This window comes from Vombatus ursinus, unplaced genomic scaffold (genome assembly GCF_900497805.2).
Source record: "Vombatus ursinus unplaced genomic scaffold, bare-nosed wombat genome assembly UNPS02014818.1, whole genome shotgun sequence".
NCBI lineage: Eukaryota > Metazoa > Chordata > Mammalia > Diprotodontia > Vombatidae > Vombatus > Vombatus ursinus.
The window spans coordinates 51,869,069-51,889,492 of NW_020954596.1; the positions used below are offsets into that span (position 1 = coordinate 51,869,069).

At 37.0% G+C, this 20,424-nt stretch overlaps 1 protein-coding gene across 6 annotated transcripts in view; it reads left to right on the forward strand.

The window, feature by feature from the left end:
- GRXCR1 (glutaredoxin and cysteine rich domain containing 1) overlaps nucleotides 1–20,056 on the forward strand; it is a 237,167-nt gene extending 217,111 nt beyond the window's left edge. For all 6 annotated transcript variants that reach the window (XM_027836554.1, XM_027836555.1, XM_027836553.1 and 3 more), the window contains 2 exons: nucleotides 14,757–14,822; nucleotides 19,848–20,056. In XM_027836554.1, the coding sequence (XP_027692355.1) occupies nucleotides 14,757–14,822; nucleotides 19,848–20,027 (246 nt within the window). In that variant the 3' untranslated portion in view covers nucleotides 20,028–20,056. The remainder of the gene's footprint in view (nucleotides 1–14,756; nucleotides 14,823–19,847) is intronic.
- Nucleotides 20,057–20,424: the final 368 nt, after the last annotated feature.

Consider the following 20,424-nt stretch of genomic DNA (forward strand, 5'->3'; position numbering starts at 1 on the left):
ATTAGTTGGGAGAAGCATGGGAAAGTTACAGTGACAGATTTTGGTTCAACAGAAGGGGGAAAAACAAACCTTCCTTCCTACCAACAGAGAAGACAAAAGTGGAATTGTCTGTCTTGGTAAGGTAGTGAACTTCCCCTTACCAAAGATCTCCAAGCAAAGGCTCAGCCACCATTTGTTGGCAGTGTTGCAGAAGGAATTCTGGGTAATGTATAGTTTCAACTAGATGACCTCTGAGGTCACCTTACAATTCCTAAAACCATGTGATTCTGTGAATCTTGACGGAGAATACTTTGATAATGGAGACAACTATGAATTGCTCTTTCAACAGATGAAAGGGAGGAGAAGGCGGTCACTGAGTGCCTAGAAAGGTCAACCCTTAGGGCCAGGGAAAACAAAAGGAGACTGAACTATTAATGACACATATCAAGACCTTTTCCTGTTTTGTCTAGGGGAGGGTGGAGCCTGGATGCCTAATTTAAGAAAAGCAAAAGTGAAGTCTGAGACATCTAAGACAAACTTTACTTCACAATTTTGCTTCAACTCTATTCCCATTAACTTTCCAGATACAAACTGAATGAGGAGGCATGTCATTTGGTCCTATCCAGCTGTGTGTGTGTCAGCAAGATTTTGATGTGTAAGAGATATACTAACTGTACTTTGAGAGATTCATGCTTTATTTTTTTTAAATGTGATTTACTTTAATCATAAAATTTTGTTCCTAGAAGACTTACTAGTCAAGATAACACCACATTTGAAGCTTGGTACCTCAGAGGAAAAAGTAATAGGGGTTGGTAATGAACATAAATCAGTCCTCCTGATCCTTGTTTTTGGTGACAACCAGGAAAAACACAGGTTAAATGAAACATTCATGAAGCTGGGCTTAATACTCATATGCTGTTGTTATAGGGGTACGTGGCTACCACAGAATCCCCAAACAATTTCAAGTGATCGATAGTTATTGCTCCGGAGAATTCCAAGGTGGCAGCAAGAGAAGTCTGTTCCACGTCAAGGCTTGGGTCTAAACTTATTAAGAAACCAGTCATGTGTTCAGCACACCCTACTTCACTCTCACTATAGAGATGATTGGAAGCTATAGTGAAAAGAGCTCTGAATGTGGAGTCAGAAAGACCTGGGTTTGGATCGTGCTTCGCTTAATGAGGTGGTTGTTGGCAAGTCACATAAACATTCTGGTCTTCAGTTTCCTCATTTGTAAAGTAGTGATAATAGGAATAGCAGTGCTCTCACTGGGCTGTTGTGCAGATCAAAAATAAATTGATATATGCAAAGTGCTTTTTAACCTAAGAATGCCATTTATTATCAAGGTTAGTTATTTTTAGAATGCTGATGTCTGACCAAAAGGAACTTTCCAATTTCTGTTTTGTAAAGCAAGATGGGGCACATTTTGAATCCATGCTATCTGTTAATTTCTCTGTTGCTGATGATACACTTGATGTTCATTGCGTAGTATCCAGAAGCCTTTGCTCTTCTGATATTGGTGCTGTTGAGCCTTTCTCCTTCACCATTGCAGTGTCTCTTAATAACCTAACACAGTAGGAAGTTGAAAGCAAAGGAGATGAAACTCCATTTTGTTGCTAGTTAGTCTCAGAACATGCTCTCTGTGGACTAGGCCAGCCCTTCAGTAATTTCAAGGTACTGGTCTCAACTCCCCCTCAGTGCTTGGTTATTTCTATTTGATTCAATCCAGTGCAGTGTTAAGGTAATTACCTCATGTTGTTCAAGGCTTTCGGTATATCTAGAAACCGGCAACTAGGAAATTTATTTATTTTTTGTGGGAAGTGAAATAATAGGCTTTAGTGTAATAACTTAATTACAAGGTACAGCTGGTTTTCAAAAAGAAGATTTAAAATACATTTTAGGGGGAAAAAGTCTTTGAACTTTTGTCTACTTAACTCATTATCTTATGTCCTCTCCCTTTCCCTTCCTACCTTTAGTTTTGACAGGGAAGATTTTAATTAAAAAAAATCCCTGAACAATTTTCTCTTTCTCATGTCTTCCACCCACTATTTGTGCCCCTACACAATAAAACATAGTTTGACTTAAATAGCATCTATTTATTCCATCAGGAGTTACCCTCTGGGGCATATGCAGTCTTCTTTCTGTAAATGAATGAAGGGTTGCATCAAAGGACTGATAGTCCATAAATATGGTGAAGCAAAGGGGTGAGGTAGGCTCTTTTTTACTCTAACTCGATTCCTCTCTGCTTTTCTGTCCTCTAGCTCCTTTTTGCCTCATCTGACCTAAGGGTTGTTGTTGTTGTTCATTTGTTTTAGTTGTGCCCAATTCTTCATGACCCTATTTGAAGTTTTCTTGGCAAAGATACTGGAGTGGTTTGCCATTTCCTTCTCCAGTTCATTTTACAGATGCAGAACTGAGGCATGCAGGGTTTAGTGACTTGCCCAGGGTTACACAAATAGTGAGTATCAGAGGTCATATTTGAACTCAGGTCTTCTTGACTCAAGGCCCTGCACTCTACCCACTGTGCCATCTAATGCCTTAAACCATAGGAGAGATTATGAGAGATTGAACAATGAATTGACATGGGATAAATCCTAATTTTCTTCCTGCCTTTGACTACAGTGATCAAACCCAAAACTTGATAGGAAATTCTGAATATAAATTTCTAAATTTTAAGTATTATTATTATTATGTCTCTTAGTATCCTTCCAAAACATGATAAGCTTCATAGTTTCCTTAAATCCTTTGTTCCTAGATTTCAGTTAATTTTACCACTTAGTATTGTGCAATGCTGGGTGAGCTGGAAGATAAATGAAGGTTGCAGAGAGTAGTAGCTGTACACCAGGACCCATATCCTTGGGTAAATTTTTCCTGTCCTCCTCTCTTTGATTAATTAGCTAATTAATTAATCAATTAATTCATTCATTCATCCATTAACTCATCCACTGTGGAGAGCTCCTTATGAGGAAACTATTAATTCCAAAGGAGACTGCCAACTGTCTTAGAGGATTGTCAGGAGATACTGAAATATTAGGAGATTTTCACATATCCAGTATGTTTCAAAGGGAAGACTTGTGCACAGGTCATCCTAACACCATGTCATATTGTCATATATTGACAATTAGGAGTTACCTGATTATCATATTGTAATCCCATGAGTCTTATGTTACAGGAAAAAAAATTGGGAATAAAAATACATTAAACAAATAACTATATTAATACTATATTGCTGATATCTTGAATTTACATATTACTTAATGTGGTAGCATGGCATACTGGATAGATAGCTGGACTTGGAATTAGGAATATGTGAGTTCAAATCTCACCTTAGACAATAGTATGTGAGCCTATCAAACCAGTTAAACTCTCTGAGCCTCTGTTATTTCATCAATAAAATGGGAGTGATACTAATAACTCCCAACTTGTTAGGTTGTTGGAAGGATCAAATTAAATAATGTACATTAAGTACCTTGCTAACCTTAAAGTCATATATAAATGTGAGTTTTTCGCTTCATTTTTTAAAAAAATGAATTTAAGTTACATTTTAACAGCTTCTCCCTTCATTAGCTTCATTTACTCTTCTAATGGAATTCTTTATTTGCATTGCATGTTTTAAAATCACTCATTTGGGCACAAGTAAAATTTAAAAAAATATTTAATTCGAGATGCTATAAAAATTTCATTCAGAAAAAGGAAGCTGGAGTAGGAGTAAATAATTTTGGTGATGTCCTTCCTGATTTTCTAAACAAGTAATCTGTATTATACTGCCATGCATTGGGCACTATGATACCATCGTCTTGTCACATAGGTCCTGTGCACACTGCTGAATTCTCTGGGACCTTTGTAAACCTGTGGTCCATTTACAAATGCACCTGACAGTCATGTATTCAGTAGTATGCTACCACAGGAAAAACTCAGGCCTTGAGTAATAACAGGTGTGTTGTATCTTGCCTTGGCCTCTTACTAGCCATGTAACTTTGGGCTAGTCACATAATGTTCCCGAGTCTCAGTTTTCTTATCTGTAAAATGGGGATAAAAAAACACCTACCTCACAGTGCTGGGATGAAGAAAGTACTTTGTAAATCTGAAAATGCCATATAAGTGTGAATTATTGTAATTTTAGAAAGTTTAATGAACTCCTTTAGGCATTTAAATCTGTTTTGCAAGTTAATTAGAGACTACTGATTCTGCATATATTCTGCATATTCCCTAATTTCTTCACCCGGAAGATTAGACTTTAGAACTGTACTATTCAACATTTTTAATGAATGACTTGGGTAATAGTAGCCAGCATTTTGTATAGTACTTACTGTGTCCCAGGCACTGTGCTAATATTTTACAAATATGATTTCATTTGATCTTCAAAAACCCCTCTGAGGTTGATGCTATTATTATCCCCATTTTGCAGTTGAGGAAAAACAGATAGCCAGAGGTAAGTGACTTGCCTAAGGTCACACAACTAGTAAATATCCGAGACTGCATTTGAACTCACAACCTCCTGACTCCAGCCCCAGTATTGGAGTACCATTATACCACTAAATTATACCCAGTACCATTATGCCACTTGGCTGCCTCTTGTATGAAGGCATAAATCATATGCTTTGGCTTAAATGCCTTGAATGAATGTATAGATGGCATGAAGTGGATGAAGGCATACATGGCATGTTTCATTTGTAGGTGACACAAAATTGGAGGTGATTGACAGGTTGGACAATAAACTCAGGATCTGGAAAAGTCCTGACAGACCAAAACAATAGGTTAAATTTAGTAATGTGAGATTTAATAGTGATAAATGTGAAAGTCTTGCATTTGGGTTAAAAAATCAACTTCACAAGTACCAGGAGGTGTGGGAAAACTATAGTTTGAGTAGAAGAAGGAATTTGGGGTCTTGAGATGCATTAATGGAAGCACAGTGTATTTAATAAGGTGGCAGGAGGTTATGATTGTGCCACTCTGCCCTAGGCAGACCACATTTGTGATATCATGACTGGTCCTGGGCATCCCATTTTAGGAAGGACATTGACAAACTGCAGCACATCCCGAGGATGGTAAGAGAACTAGAGACTATGTTATGTGGGGATTGGTTGAAGGAGTTTGGAACATTTGGCCTCGAGAAAAAAAGATTTAAGGGGATAGGATAACTGTCTTAAAGTATTTGAAGGTCTGTTATCCAGAGCTCCAAAATTTTTTAGTCAGGTAACACTTCAGTAAAAACAAAATGTTCATGCACTCCTTAAACCTCTTCTTTTCCTTAAATGTTCAGCACCAGTGCAAGTGGCACCTTCCACCCAGCCATAACTGATAACCTCTAGTGTTGGTGTCTTCCTCCAAAATTAACTCTGTATGTGTGTGTGTGTTGGGGGGGGGAGATTTCCTCCAGCTAGACTGTAAGATTATCAAAGGCAAGGACTCTTTCATTTTTCTTTTTATATAGTGGATACCTAACAAATGCTTGTTGATTGCCATGTCCCACCAGTCTGCTGAGCCCATAGATCTGTCATTAGTCTCCCTCCCTTCCCTCTTCCCTTTTTGCTTAGTCTTTATCTGTTACCAACATCAAATACTTGCCTAGCACTTGGAGGGAAGTGAGAAGGAAGAGAAGAATCTGTAAGTGACCTTATTGTAAACCCCTGTGCAGTCTCCCCTTTCCTGTTGCTGATGTTGCCTCCTCCTCTATCACCTCAACCTCTAGCAGTTGCTACCACCCTTCACCTAGAGGTCCTGGTCCTAGTTGGTCTGCTATCTCCAGGACCTAGTCTCCATGCTCAGCCTAGGTCTATCCCTGCTGCAGCCTTGCCTGCCCCAGCCCTTCAGTACCAACTATCCTTGTTGCCATCCCATTCATGAACCCCCACCTGTCTATTCCCATTGCATTTGTCTCACCCTATAGACTCTCTTAGCTTGTGTCCATCTGCTTCTTTCCTCCCTGCCCCAGGGTCACTTCTAATGTAACCTGCTTCTATCCCTACTGTTATTACAACCATCTAGTACTTAGAGAAAAGTCTAGAAGGAGGAAGGAACCAGGGTCTGCCCTGCCAAAAGAGAAAAACTTCTGCTAGCAACACATGGAGCTGCCTGATCCAAATCCTTATTTGTTATGAACCACTGGGGCCAAGGCTCCCATTTTGGAAACCATGATCTAGAGGAAGAGTCCAACTTGTTCTGCTTGGTCCCAGAAAGTAGAACTAGAAACAATGTGTAGAGGTTGCCTAGAGGCAGATCTCTCTTCTTTTTAAGGGCAAAAAATTCAAGGGGAAGAAGTACTTGAAAATATATGGGCTATCTTTGGAAGTAGCAGGTTCCCCATCACTGAAAATCAAGAAGAAATGGATGACCATTTGTGGGGAATTCAGTAGAGGGGATTCTAGATGTTTATTGGTCTAGATGTCTATCCTCCCATTTCTGTTTCTGTGACTTCACAGAAAGGTTCACTTCACCCCTGTTAAGGTATAGTATTTGGTTATTTATTCAGGATCATTTTGCCCATGACTGAGGGCAACTCTGCATGGTGGAAGGCTGATCCAGCAGACTTCAAGGTAAGTTTCATTCCATCTATAGAAAATGGGAGGCTATGAACTCAAAGGAAAAATAAACTGTTTATCCTGGATATTCATAGGATCATATCATTAGAGTTTGAAGATGTTCTTAGAGGTCATCTTGTAATTCTTGACCTCAAAAGTCATCTTTTCCAAGACCCGCATTTTATATTTGAGGAATTGGAGACCCTGATTGGTTAAGCAATTTGTCTAAGACCACACATTTACTAAGGGCTAACATTCAAACTCAGCTCCAAATCTAGCATTCTTTTCACTCTTCCAGGCTGTCATGTTTAAGTGTGATTTGTCTTAGTCTTTGGTTTTGAAGGATTTTTCATGAGAATGTACCTCTGAAATTATATTAGAAATGAAATAGGGAACATGATTTGATTTACAAAATCTTGATTTACATGCAACTTTTTGAGAATGGGTCTGCTGCAGAGACTTAAATCTTCTGATGCCTGATTGCCTGTGATATTATGAATATTTCTGGATTTTAAAATGCATTATGCCAAAATTGGGGTAGTTTAATTTGAAACATCTCTTTCAGATAATTATCCCTATTTCACAAGTAACCGATACAATATCTTTGAGACAATTTACTTGGAACATGGGAAAGATAAGAGTTCAGTGACTTTATTATTATAAAATAATAAAATTTTATAAACCCCAAAGGAGAGGTAGTATGATTTAGTAGTAGAGGGTTGGCCTTGGAGTCAGGAAGACTCACCTCTAACATATACTGCTATTGGTAATGTGGGCAAGCTACTTAACCTCTAGGTACACCCAAGCAACTTTCTGACTATAAGTTATAAAGAAGTAGCAGATCTGTTTAAGTTGAGGGAATTTCCACACTGGGAATTCATGACACTGATGAAATCACAGGACTGTACCCCCTAAAAATGAACCCTGTAGTTTATCTAACAATACTAGTCTACTATATGAAATAAACAGTTCTTGAATAGTGTATTTTTAAAACTATGCATATTTTTTGATGAATAAAAAAGAAATCCTAGCTTTGTAATACTTTTTTAGGAATCTCAAATCATCATATTTGACTATGACTGCTTTTGTATTTTTTGCTCTGAAAAATTTTGTCAACTTTTTATTACATACTTTTAAAGGGTAAAAAGTAGACATTCCTAAAAATCTAGGTTGATTTTAGGAAGCTGGCACCCTTAATTAGAATGTTTTGATTATGACTATAATGCAGCCTAATGATTGTATCAGTGACACCTGGCTAGAATAATATTTTGACTAGGAAATATTAATTCAAAAAATGTGTCACAAATATATGAAGAAGGAATAAGCTTATGCTAATAAAAGATATAGCAATCAACATATGTATGTTTACATATATATGTATGTATATACATGCACACAAATACACACAGAGCCTTTGTATGTGACACATTTATAAATGTACACTTATGTTGCTGCAACGCATTTAGATGCTATACTGGATGGAGATTGTATCAGTTTATCAGTTGACAACTATTTTTTTTTAAATGACTATCATTTGCTAGATATCAGTAATACAAAGAGAAAGTTTTAATAGCTCCTACCCTTGAGTACCTTAATATCTGTTGGCCAAAATATGTATGTGTATATATATGTATATATGTATGTATGTATGTGTGTGGATATATATATATGTGTGTGTGTGTGTATATATATATATATATATATATAGATATATATAGATACACCAAAAAAAATAGAAGATTATTTGCAGGTGGGAGGCCTTTGCTGCTGGAAGGATCAGGAAAAGCATCAATCAGTCAGTCAGTCAACAAACATTTATCAAGTATCTACTCTGTACCAGGCACTGTAGAAATGATGCTTGAGTCAAATTTTTAAGGAAAAAAGGATTTCTAACTGATGGTGAAGAGAAAAGAGAGACTTCCAGGCATGAAGGACAATCAATACAAAGATCTGGAGACAGAGGATGGGTTGTCATATGTGAGGAATAATAAGAAGGTATTTTGGCTAGACCAAGGATAGGGAACCTGCCTCCTTGAGGCCACATGTGAATAGACTTTGGGAAGAAGAGTAATATATAATAAGGCTGGAATGGTAGATTGGGGTCAGGTTGTGAAGAGCTTTCAAAGACAAAAAGAAAATTTTATATTTTATCCTAGTGGCAATAGGGAACCATTGGAATTTATTGAGCAGGTGTTTTACTTGTTTTAGGAAAACCACATAATTAACTGGATGAATAATAAATTAGATGAGAAACTTGAATCAGGAAGACCAAATAGGGGCAATTGCAATGGTTTAGTTGAGGGATGTTGAAGGCCTGAGTGTTGTTGAATGTGAGTGTATGACTATAGAGAGGGGGACAGTTGCAAGAGACAATGTTCTAATAAAAACAGAAAGATCTGGCAATTAACAAAATATGTGGGGTGAATAGGAAGTGGAGAATAAAGTCAAAACTATAAACCTGGGAGACTGGAAAGATAATGGTGACCTCAACAGAAACAGGAGTGAAATCAAAGCACAACCATAAAGGAAAAGTTTGAGTATGATGTTCTGTTGTTTTCATTTATTTGAATAGCACAGGAACCATGAGGTGAATGGATAAAGTCTCCATTAGACAGCATTGAATAAGTGGCAGGGTGAAATTCAGAGAGGGAGAAGTTGGAATCTGTCCGTTTGAACATGCCCATGCATTGCTTTCCACATGTATACATATGACTGGGAAATAACTAAACACTAAAATCATATTTAGAATGGAAAATATTGATAAGCAATTCACCAATTCTGCTTCTTTTTGTGCTTGCATATTATACATTTCCGAAGCAAGAATCTTTGCCTTGGCAGTCAGAGGATATACCAGTAGAGTCAATGCAAATTCTGGTACACTCTATCAGGTTAAAACATCTCCAATGATATCTGCTACACAGGGACCTGCCTAGCTAACTATATCACCTCATTGGTAGGTTGGCCATTAGGTAATGAATTATTTAACTCTGACAACACAGGAAAAAATGCACCATTAAAATATTCTTCAGTCCTGTTTCCACAATGGTAATGGCAAAGAATCGGAAAAGTAGGCAGAAGGCTGTAGGAAACACATTTTTTAGACATCTATAATCATTAACTTGACCATGGACTCTGAACATGAAATCTTTGCCTCACCATCAATACATTTCCATATTAATGGAAGAATTGAATCAATTCAGTATTAACATCCTCATTACAAACCAAATCAGAAAACTCAGGAAAGTTGCTAAAAGGCAAGATGTCTTAAAGGTTCTCTTTGGAGAGTCTAACAAAGGAATTGGTTAAGTTGGTCTCGTTCTATGCTCAAAGGCAATAAAAATGATAATTTCACAAGACACTTTCTCATCTTGTCTTGTAGTGCTCCTATTGAACATCAGCAAAAAGGGCAAAAGATGTTAATTGCATCAATATCTGCTTCAGAGAAAAAAAAGGAAAGAAATTCTTCTACGAAATGAACAAATCCCTACAAACCAAGTCAACATCTATTTGTATACTTGGTGATTTCAATTTGAAGATGAGTATAGGGGAGGGTAGAGAAAACATGGTTCAGGTTTAAGAAATGAAAAATGACAAAGGCATGTTGGACTACTTAGAAATTCCTCAACAGTATATGCTTTCTTTAAGAAAAGAGTTGAAAGCCACTATACTTAGCAAACACTGAGACATATCACAAAATTAACTACTTATGTGAGCATGCAGGAAATGAATGATGACCCACTTGGTATGGGAAGTCATATTAGAACCAGTTGTTTGTGACCTGTGAGGCTGTCAATGAAAATCAAGATCAAATTAGAGGAAAGAATAATGAGATGAAGACATTGCATATAATTGCAAGAAATTAAACCTGACCTATCCAAAGAAGATAATAATGCAGAATAATGAGAAATGGAAAAAAGACAAAGATAATTATAAGTGTAACCATTGCAAAAACAGATCTGTGCTAACCCTGTTGTGTATTTTTTATTAATGACTTAAATGAAAGCATAGCTAGCCTTTTGTCAACTCTGCAGATGGTACTTGGAGGTCTGTCTGGCAGGTTCAGTGATGAAGTCAGCATCAACCAAAGATTGCCACTGATTAGAATAATTACAAATTTTAGCAGAGCCAGGTGTAAAATCCTACACCTGGGCTCAAAAAATTGGCAGAACAAACATAAGATGGGAGAGATTTGACTGGAAAACAATTCATGTGAAAAACTTCCAGCAGTTAAATGTAATTTTCTCCCTTAGTCCCCCAAAAGCTAACGTAATGAAATTTTAGTCTTCCTTAAGAGAAACATAGCATCCAGAACAAAGGGACAGTAGAATTCCCATTGTACTTTGCTCTGTTCTTATCATTTATGGAGTTTTGTGTTCAGTTCTAAGTACCACACTTTAGTTAGGAAATTGACAAGCTTGTATATGCAGAATAGACTGACCTGAATGGTTGAAGACATTGAAGTCCATGCATCCATTGAAAGAACTGCTGATGTTGAATATAGAGAAAGTAAACTCAAAGGGGGCATGAAAGTTCTTTGACTTATGTACTGTAGCTTCTAGCCAAACTGGCCTACTTGCATTTCCTTTAATTCAACACTCCATCTCTAGCCACTGTGTATTTGTCCCCCATCCATGGAATATATTTCCTTCTCAGTTCCACATTGAATCACTGTTTTCCTTCAAGGTTTCTGTTCATATGCCATTTCCTACTGGAAGCCTTTCTGCTTCCCTTAGTATTTAGTGCTCACTACTTCCTCTTCAAATTATATATAATATTATCTGTTTCACATTCCTCCCCTCACCTTTACTCCCTCCAGCGATATGAAAACTCCTTGAAGGTAGAGACTACTTTTCATTTTGTCTTTTTATTACTAGTGTTTAGCACATCATAGACACAATAAATGGTCATTGGATCAGAATAGATTGGCCATCATGTTGAAGAGGGCTTGGAATTGATCTACTTGGTCTAAGAAGGTAGAACTAGGAGAATTGGGCAGAAGTTATAGATAGGATAATTTAGGCTTCATGTAAATAAGTATAAAGAAAAAAATCTAGGCTTATGTGAAGAAATATTTTTAAAAATTAGAGTTATTCAGAAGTTGAATGGGCTACCTGAAGAGGTGGTAGGCTCTTGGAGGAATTCAAGAGGCCAGATGACTACATTTTGCTTATACTACAGTGGTGACTCCTTTCATGTATAGGTTAAACTGGATGGATGCTGGTTTCCCTTCCAACTTTTGAGTTGGTAATTCTTCTCCAGTCCTGAGAATCCCTTTCTCCATCTATTCCTATTAACTTATCCATTCTTTAGGAACCTAGTTCAATGCCACTTCTTTCATGAAACCTCCTTCCTCATAACCCCCAGCTGATTTCCTCTCTTAAATTTAACTTGGCAAACGTTTATTAAGCAACTGTTTTGTGCAAGGCATCATGCTAGATCACTAACAGAACTACAAACTTTTGTTAAGATTTCATTTAACTTACATGTTTGGTGAGTAAGAATCAGGAAAACTCTAACACCGAAAAACGTTTTGCTCTCATTGAACTTACATGTATAATTATGAGTAGAAGGAATTAAGAAAAACTATCAGAAAAATGCATAATTGCATCAGAGAGGTGTGAAACAAGACTCCATATTATATCCTTACTGATGGGGAGTGGTGGTTAGGAAAAGTCTCATGGAGATTCTCATCTCACCTAGCTCTTTGTACCTCTATAAATGTGCTTAAAATACTCTTTTGCATGAATCATACTTGTTTGTGCACATCTTTTTTTCCAAGTTAGCCTATAAACTGCTTGTGGGTAGGAGATATGTTTTATTTATCTTTGTATATCCTACACCATGTCATGCAAAGGGTCAAGTTCTATAGAAAATGTTTAATAAATATTGACTGAATGAATAAATCTCACTCAGGTTCAGTGTGAAGCTAAGGAAAAGAACAGGAAAAGTTTTATGGGTACTTTGGTGCATTCATTTTATTTGTAGTCATTTCAGCATCTTTCCTTCCACAAGAGAGAAATGAGCCACATTCTTTCATTACTGCCTTAGTTCAGGCTGCCCAGATCCCCAGAGGTTTTCCTGTTTCAATTTTTGCTAACTCTTAAAGGAAATAGAATGTAGCAGAACTAAAATATTATCAGTCATTAGTGAAGTTTTGCCTCTAGTGTTGTGTCATGGTATTTTCATTACCTTCAGACTTACTTTATTACACATTGGGTATGTTAGGGTTGTATTCCAGCTAAACCATCAACAGTTTTTTAATAGCTCACTGCTTCTTCTTATACACATTTTCTACAGCATTGCATATTCATTCATTGCATTTCTGACATATTAAGTCAACATTTCTCTCTGGTGCTTAAGGAGGCATGAAGCATCTAGGATATACTGAAGTGAAAAGGAATCAAGATACCAGTTGGTTATAAATCATTCTAGCAAATGACTTCTGATAGAAATACTACCCATCCTTTACAGCTCAGTTTAAATCCCACCTATTTCCACAAAGCCTTCTCCCTCCTCCCCTGCCTAGGGATGTTCTTTCAGCTGAAATCCACTTGGCATTTATTAAATGACTGTTACTTACCCATCAATTAATCTATCAATCAACAAGGATTTATGAAGGACATGCTATGTACCACACAAGTCCTGCCTTCCTGGAGCTGCTATTCTATTATAGGAAATACAATTTACACATATAAGAAAACATACAATATATACAAAGTAGATGTAAACTCGTTTTTCAGGTAAGAGTAGTAACAACCATGGGGAATGGAACAGGTCTCATTTATATGGTGCCACTTGAACTGAGCTTTAAAGGAAGCTAGCTATTCTAAGAGGCAGACGTAAAGAGGGATTGAATTTTGGGTTTAGGGGACAGATAGCTCACATGAAGGTAGAAAGATGAAATATAGGTCAGGTGTAACACCCTGTTTTAACGTGTAGCTCATTTTTAGCTTAAGAGACAATATAATGGCCCCTAAAAGGTACCCTTACTTTTCTTCTCTTTAGCTTTAGGAAGTTTGTTTTGGATGACAATTTCTAAGTTGAGTCATGATTGCTCTGGGCTTCTAGTTATTGAAAAATCCTACCACTTAGGCAGAAATTATGTTCTCTGTCTAACCTTACATTTCTAACTTCTAAACCCATGGCTTCTTTGTGGTTGAGGCAAATTCAGTTTACTGGAAATACTTGGTTAACAAAATAACAGATTATATTATAGTGTCTTTGGGTAGGCAGATGCTGGCAAAGGAAATTGGCAAAAGAACTGAATTTTGCATTGGACTTCCCTCAGCTTGGATCCTCCTGTAAGAAATGCCCATTGAACCAAGGTCCCTTGTGACATTGCCCTTCTCTGCTATAGCTAATTCTTCCCTTTTCTTTATGTTTGCTCCAACCTATGGAATTTAGATGCTTAGAATCTCTTCGTCTCTGTTTCTGAGACAGTTTCTCCCTTGTATACAAAGTGCTTAGGGCATGAACCAGTCCCTTCACACACAGACACACACAGATACACAAACATATACACCTGTGTATATATTTACACACAAGGATGAATGCCTTGTTCACACTCAGGTCTGATCGAATCATTCAGTATTTAATAAATGTTTGCAGCTAGTCAAGGCACCAGAATCAAATGGGGGTGGTTTCAGCCTCACCTTTGAATAGGGAACAAGTTTTTAGGTTTGGTTGGCAAATAGATGAAAGGAATGGGAGAAGGAAATTTTTGCTTAATCAGCCTGAAACGGTAGCCTGGAGACAGGTTGTGAAGGACTTTAAATGTGAAAGAGAATTTTGTATTTAATTGTAATTGCAATGAGGAACCACAATAGGGTTATGATCAGATCTGTACAAACAATTTTATAGTTCATGTTGCTCACCACTTTATTTTATTATATTTTATGCTTGCACCTTTACACCCTAACTAGCTTATAGGTTCTGTGAAAACTGATTTTTCTTCCTCAGCCTTATATAGTGACTTCTGAGTAATGGGCATTTAGTGAACACACAAAGTCATTATACAAAGCAGATCTGCTCTTCTTACCATACATGTTAATTGGTGACTTTCATTGATAACCATTATGGTTTAATTACAAAATAATTTCAGTTCTTTTTTTCCCTCCCTGTGTTTTGAGTTACCAATGTGTGTGGAGTGTGTGCACATATACCTCTTCTACTCTTTCAGAAAAAGCATTTAATTTCACAGGGTTGCATTTTACTTTCCGAAATACTGACAACATGGGTTTTCTTTCTTCTTGTTTATAGGGTGCTGAGAAAATTTTGTCAATGAATGAATCGGGTGAACTGCAAGATCTCTTAACTAAAATTGAGGTAATTATAATTTTAACTAATTATTTTTATAAGTGACAGTATAAAGATATTTTAATTGCCCCCCTTCCCAAATCCTGTTGTATCTCCTATTAGAATGTAAGCTCCTTGGGGGAGGGTACTGCTCCTTGTTATTGTGGTTTTATTTTTCTTCATTCTTTGTATTCCCAGTTCTTAATATACTATCTCGCACATAATAAGTACTTCATAAATATCTATTCAATTGAATTCACAGTAAGGGGGGAGGAATTATGCCTATATTTATATCTAGATGCATGTATGTACACATACATGTATACACATCACACACACATGTATGCGCACACATATCACACATGCATACATATACATGCATGCACACACACATATGCAGGCTTGAAGGTAGGGACTATTTCAGTTTGGCTTTTGTTTGCTCAGAACCTAGGACAATGTCTTGTTACGTGGCAGGTGCTTCCTAAATGCTTGTTGAATAGTTTGCAGGAGAGTATTGTTTCCACTAGAAAACACACACTGCCTTGTGAAAGGCCCAACTTCTGCTTGTGCCTCTGAGACACATATAGAAGAGTGATGTAGGATACTCTTATGGAATGGTACGATTTCTCCCTAGCCCTAGTGATTATTCTCAGCTTCAGGGAATGGCTCCTGGATTCAAAGGGGAAGCAAAGCTACTACAACCAATTCTCTTATGAGGCTAGGGCTGTTTATCCTTCCCTCTTCCTATAAACCCTAGAAGAGTTTCCTTCATGTTGATTAATGAAAGTCAAACCTTCCATGTTATTTCTGATTCCATGGGAGAATCAGATCAGTCATTTCCATATTATACTCCTTGTGGTTCATCCATGCCTGATTCACAGGCTTTATTTCTTTGAACTTCCTAAAAACAGGTCACCTCAAAGTCTGCTTGTATAACATCTGATCTGTTTTTCATTGGACATAATATTTTGTTTGATAGAATTAAACACTTGACCCTTAGACTGAGAAGATAAAGTCAGAATGAGGTATATAAAGTAGCTTGATGCTAAGAATTGATTACAGAAATAAGGATATTTCTGTGGATAAACTCTGGCCAGATGCGGTTGGTGGATCCATAAAATCAAATATGATGCTTCTGTAGCAGAATTTTTGAGATTTTCAGGATGTTTTGGAACACCACTGGATACTTAGATGTTAGGATGGCCTGGTTTTCTTATGTGGCATAGCAATGCTGGTGGCATTCATGCCTTCTTATACTCTCCATCTACATTGAATTACTTGGAATTTCTGTAAAATACATGAGTACTGAATGGGTCTTTGATAGACTTCTTGGTTTTTTTTTTTGTTTTGTTTTTTTTAGGCAATTGGGGTTAAGTGACTTGCCCAGGGTCACACAGCTAGTAAGTTTCAAATGTCTGAGGCTGGATTTGAACTCAGGTCTTCTTAACTCCAGGGCTGGTGCTCTATCCACCGTGCCATCTAGCTGCCCCAGACTTCCTGTGTTTTCCAGAATCTACAAAGTGCTCTACAAAGAATAAGTGCTTAATAAATATTCACAGGTGGATAGGCTATATATGCTAGAAGTCCTTAACATTCATCTAGTCCCCTCATTTTACAGATAAATTAATTGTGGTCCACAGAAGCTCAATTGTTTGTCATGGTAACCATGGTAGAAAGTAGGAGATCCAGGATTCAGAGTACAATACAAAAACTGGTAGACTTGGAGTTGTAGGACATGAATTCAAAAGCCTTCTCAACCACATACTACCTGCTTGACCTTGGGTGAGTCACCACTACTCTACCTTAGTGTCTTCATCTCTAAAATTATGGAATCGGACTAAATGAACATGAATGCTACTTTCCATCTGTGATCTTGTTAAACCTCAGTCCTCTGACTATGAATCCAGCACACTTCTACTGTACCATGCTTACTATAATTGCATTTAATTAGCAAAAATAATTAATTGCATATGTTCTCAACCTTGCATCAACTAGATTGCCATGTGTGAAAAGTACATTTGAAAAATAACCAGAGACACTATTCCAAATGACTATAGATAATCTATTACTTGCCTTATTGCATGGAAATAGCAGATGTTTGTGATGTCTCCACATCAATGAAGCATTGATATATATATGGATATATATACACACACATACACATACACACACACACACATATATAATGACTATCCTTAAAGAGAAAAAAAAATTTTTTTTTGCTAGCAATCAGGGTTAAGTGACTTGCCCAGGGTCACACAGCTAGTAAGTGTTGTATGTTATGTGTCTGAGACCGGATTTGAACTCAGGTCCTCCTGACTCCAAGGCTGGAGCTCTATCTACTGCACCACAAACCTGCCCCTGAGAAAAATGTATTTTTAAGTCAGATATTAATTTATTGTTATAAAATTTCTCAGGAAGTTTCTAGTGGACAGGGCTATGTGTGGATTGTGGTGACAGGAGCTCAGTCTAGAGTGTCAAAATTTAGAGGTTTCTGAGGGCATTTATATTCTTTCAGGAGGCAGAAATTGGGTCATTTATGCTACAAAAATAATTAATTAAAATAGGAAATTACTAAGTAGGATTCCTGTCTCTCCCACTACTTAGCTTTATTCTTAGGTCTGAGTTCCTGAGGTCACTATTGTCCTTGCCCCTCCTTCACTCAATTCAATCTGTTTTTAAATTGTGGTCATTTTGTGATGCTTGTCCTAGGCATCCAAATTGCTCATTACAGCTTTGTTATCAGTAACTTAGACCAAAAGTCAGAAGATTAAGTATCTAAGACAGGTACTTAGGGGGACCCCAAGAGTTTATTACATAAATAATGTTGTCTAAAGTGAACACATCCAGGAGTAGATTATGAATATTCTCCTCAGTAGCTGATATTATTGCTAACTTTTAAACAATTAATTGAAATAGTAAAATCCCCATTGCCCAATGCCTTCCAAAGGGAATGGCACTACCAAGTGCTTGTAAACAAGGGCCAGGTGGCACAACCCCTCCTGTGGACAGAGGAGCAATGCTTCAGCCCTGACCTGAAAGAAGGGACACCCAGAAACCACCGCAGACCGAGCCAGCGTTTACCAGGAATAACATCAAACGGGGAGAGGGAGATGGTAAAGGAGTCTGAAGCAGTAATTTAAAATCACTATACAGTGAGAGAGGACAAGTGGTGGTCCAGTCTGTCAGTGTTGCCATGGTCCCGGACTGGATTCTTGCTATCATACTGTGCTCTGGTTCAAAGAAGGTTGTGACTGGATGTAGACCAAGGGATTTTATTTTTGGAAATACAAGAAAGTTTGAATCCTAATGTTATTTCATTTATAACAGACGTGAGTCTCTTGCTTACTCCTTACTTACTCTTGCTTACCACTTCATGTAAGCTAGGTGGCATGATGGATAGAACATTGGGACTGGAGTTAGAAAGACTTGAGTTCCAATTAGACTTCAGACAATGACTAGATGTGTGACCCTAGGCAAGTCACTTAACATTTCTGCCTCAGTTTCCTCAACTGTAAAATGGAGATAAAAGCACCTATCTTTGAGGGTCAAATGAGTTAATATTGGTAAAGCTCTTGGTCCAGTGTCTGAGCATAGTAGATATTATATAAATGCTCATTCTACCTGTCCCTTTCATATCATTGGTTCTAAAATGAAAATTTAATAAACATATCTAGTAAATGAACAGGTCACTAATTATTTTTCATCCATCTGCCTTGGGTAGAAAAAAAAAAGAGAAAATGAAGATCTGTACAGTGTGTAGCACCTTAATACAGTGCCTTAGATAGCACAGGAACTTAATCAATAATGAATCAGTAAGACAGACTAGTTCAGTCCTTCTAGAGCTGAGTAATTTTGAGGACATCAAAAAGTCAAACATTCAAATGTTTGATAAATGTGGCCTGCTATACTCATACTGTTTGCCATCTGTAGATGTAGTTGAACACTACATAACAAATACATTCCTAAAAAGTTGTGTAGTGCATGTACCCAAAGCCTCGGTGCAATTTTAAATTTCGATAATCTGTAACTACTCTAAGCCTTTGTGACATCTTGCATATATTTAATGTTTTATAAATCAGATAATTTCTACAAGGAGTTGATTGATCACTTTGGGTACTTATTTCTTGATTTTGAAGCAAAGTATCTGCTCCATTGTATTGACAGGCTTGAATACCATTAACTATATGTCTGACTTTAAGCAAGTCTCTTGACCTTTCTGTCATTCAGTTTCCACATATATAAAATAAGAATGATAATATCTGCTTCATATTGAATATGACAAAAATCCAAAGATGTAATCCATGTGAAAAAGCTTAGAAAAGTATTAAGTACTTGTACAAGCACGTCATATATTACAGTTATAATTCTTCAGTTTGTAGTGGCATCTAACAGCACCTTTTAAGTTCATTCCCTACTTCTGCCTACCTCTTTCTAATTTTTTTCTATCAAAGGCAAATTTGGGGATGCCTGATAGTTACAGGATAGTCTCATTAAATCTCTTATTAAAATGAATATTCTTCTTTTAGTGCAAATAATTCACTCCTTACCATATATTGGATTGTTCCAAGTGGGGCCCACCTCTAACTTAATTCATCTAATGTTTAGGGCTTATAAAACACATTCCCACACATAAACCTTGTGATTAATTTAATGTAAATATTATTATCCCTATTTTTATACGAAGAAATTGATATTCACAGAAATGATGTGAAGTTTTCCACACTATACACATTTTGAACAACCCATTCCCTCTCCCAGAGATGTAATGGTTGGCCAATAGTTGGCACTCTTCTCATCTTCTGAGAGAAATTGTTTGAAAGAAAGTGAGTTGGAAAGAGAAGAAGGAAAAGCAATATGATGCTTAGGAGGTACTTAGCCTATTTCTCACCCTCTTGATATACTGTGGTGAATTTGTAAGGAAGGGTGGCAAAGGTGCTTGTATGACATGATTATTTTCCAACTACTATTGAAGTGGGGGATCAAAGACCTGGTGGCACTGGATATCCTAACACTTTTCCCACCTTCTTTTTCTTTTTTTCTATGTGCTCATAGAGAGTTCAGCATCCACATGAATGTCCTTCCTGTGGGGGCTTTGGCTTCCTTCCCTGTTCAGTGTGCCATGGAAGCAAGATGTCAGTGTTTCGGAACTGCTTCACAGACTCTTTCAAAGCCCTGAAATGCACAGCTTGTAATGAAAATGGACTGCAGCGCTGCAGGAGTTGTACGAGCTAAAAATATCTTCCAATACTGAGCCTCGTTTTGTTAACACCACTCAAGAGTTTGTTATATTCTTTTTTAATGGTTATGTTTATAGGATAACTAATAAACTTCATTTGTAATAATCACTGAATATTCACTGAAATCATGTTAAGAAAGATACATGTATGTATATATATAATATGTATATGTATATGTGTGTGTATATATATATATGTGTGTATATATATATATATATATATATATACTGTTAACAAAATGCCTAAAGCTGGGTTCTCTATTTGATCAGGAAGAGGGTAATGTTGGTCAGTGCCTGACACTGTTCACTAAGTAAGACCTTCTTGTCAAACATTCATTTTAAAAGTTACGCATAATAACATCAGAAGACACTCACTTGGAGTCTGCCAGGTTC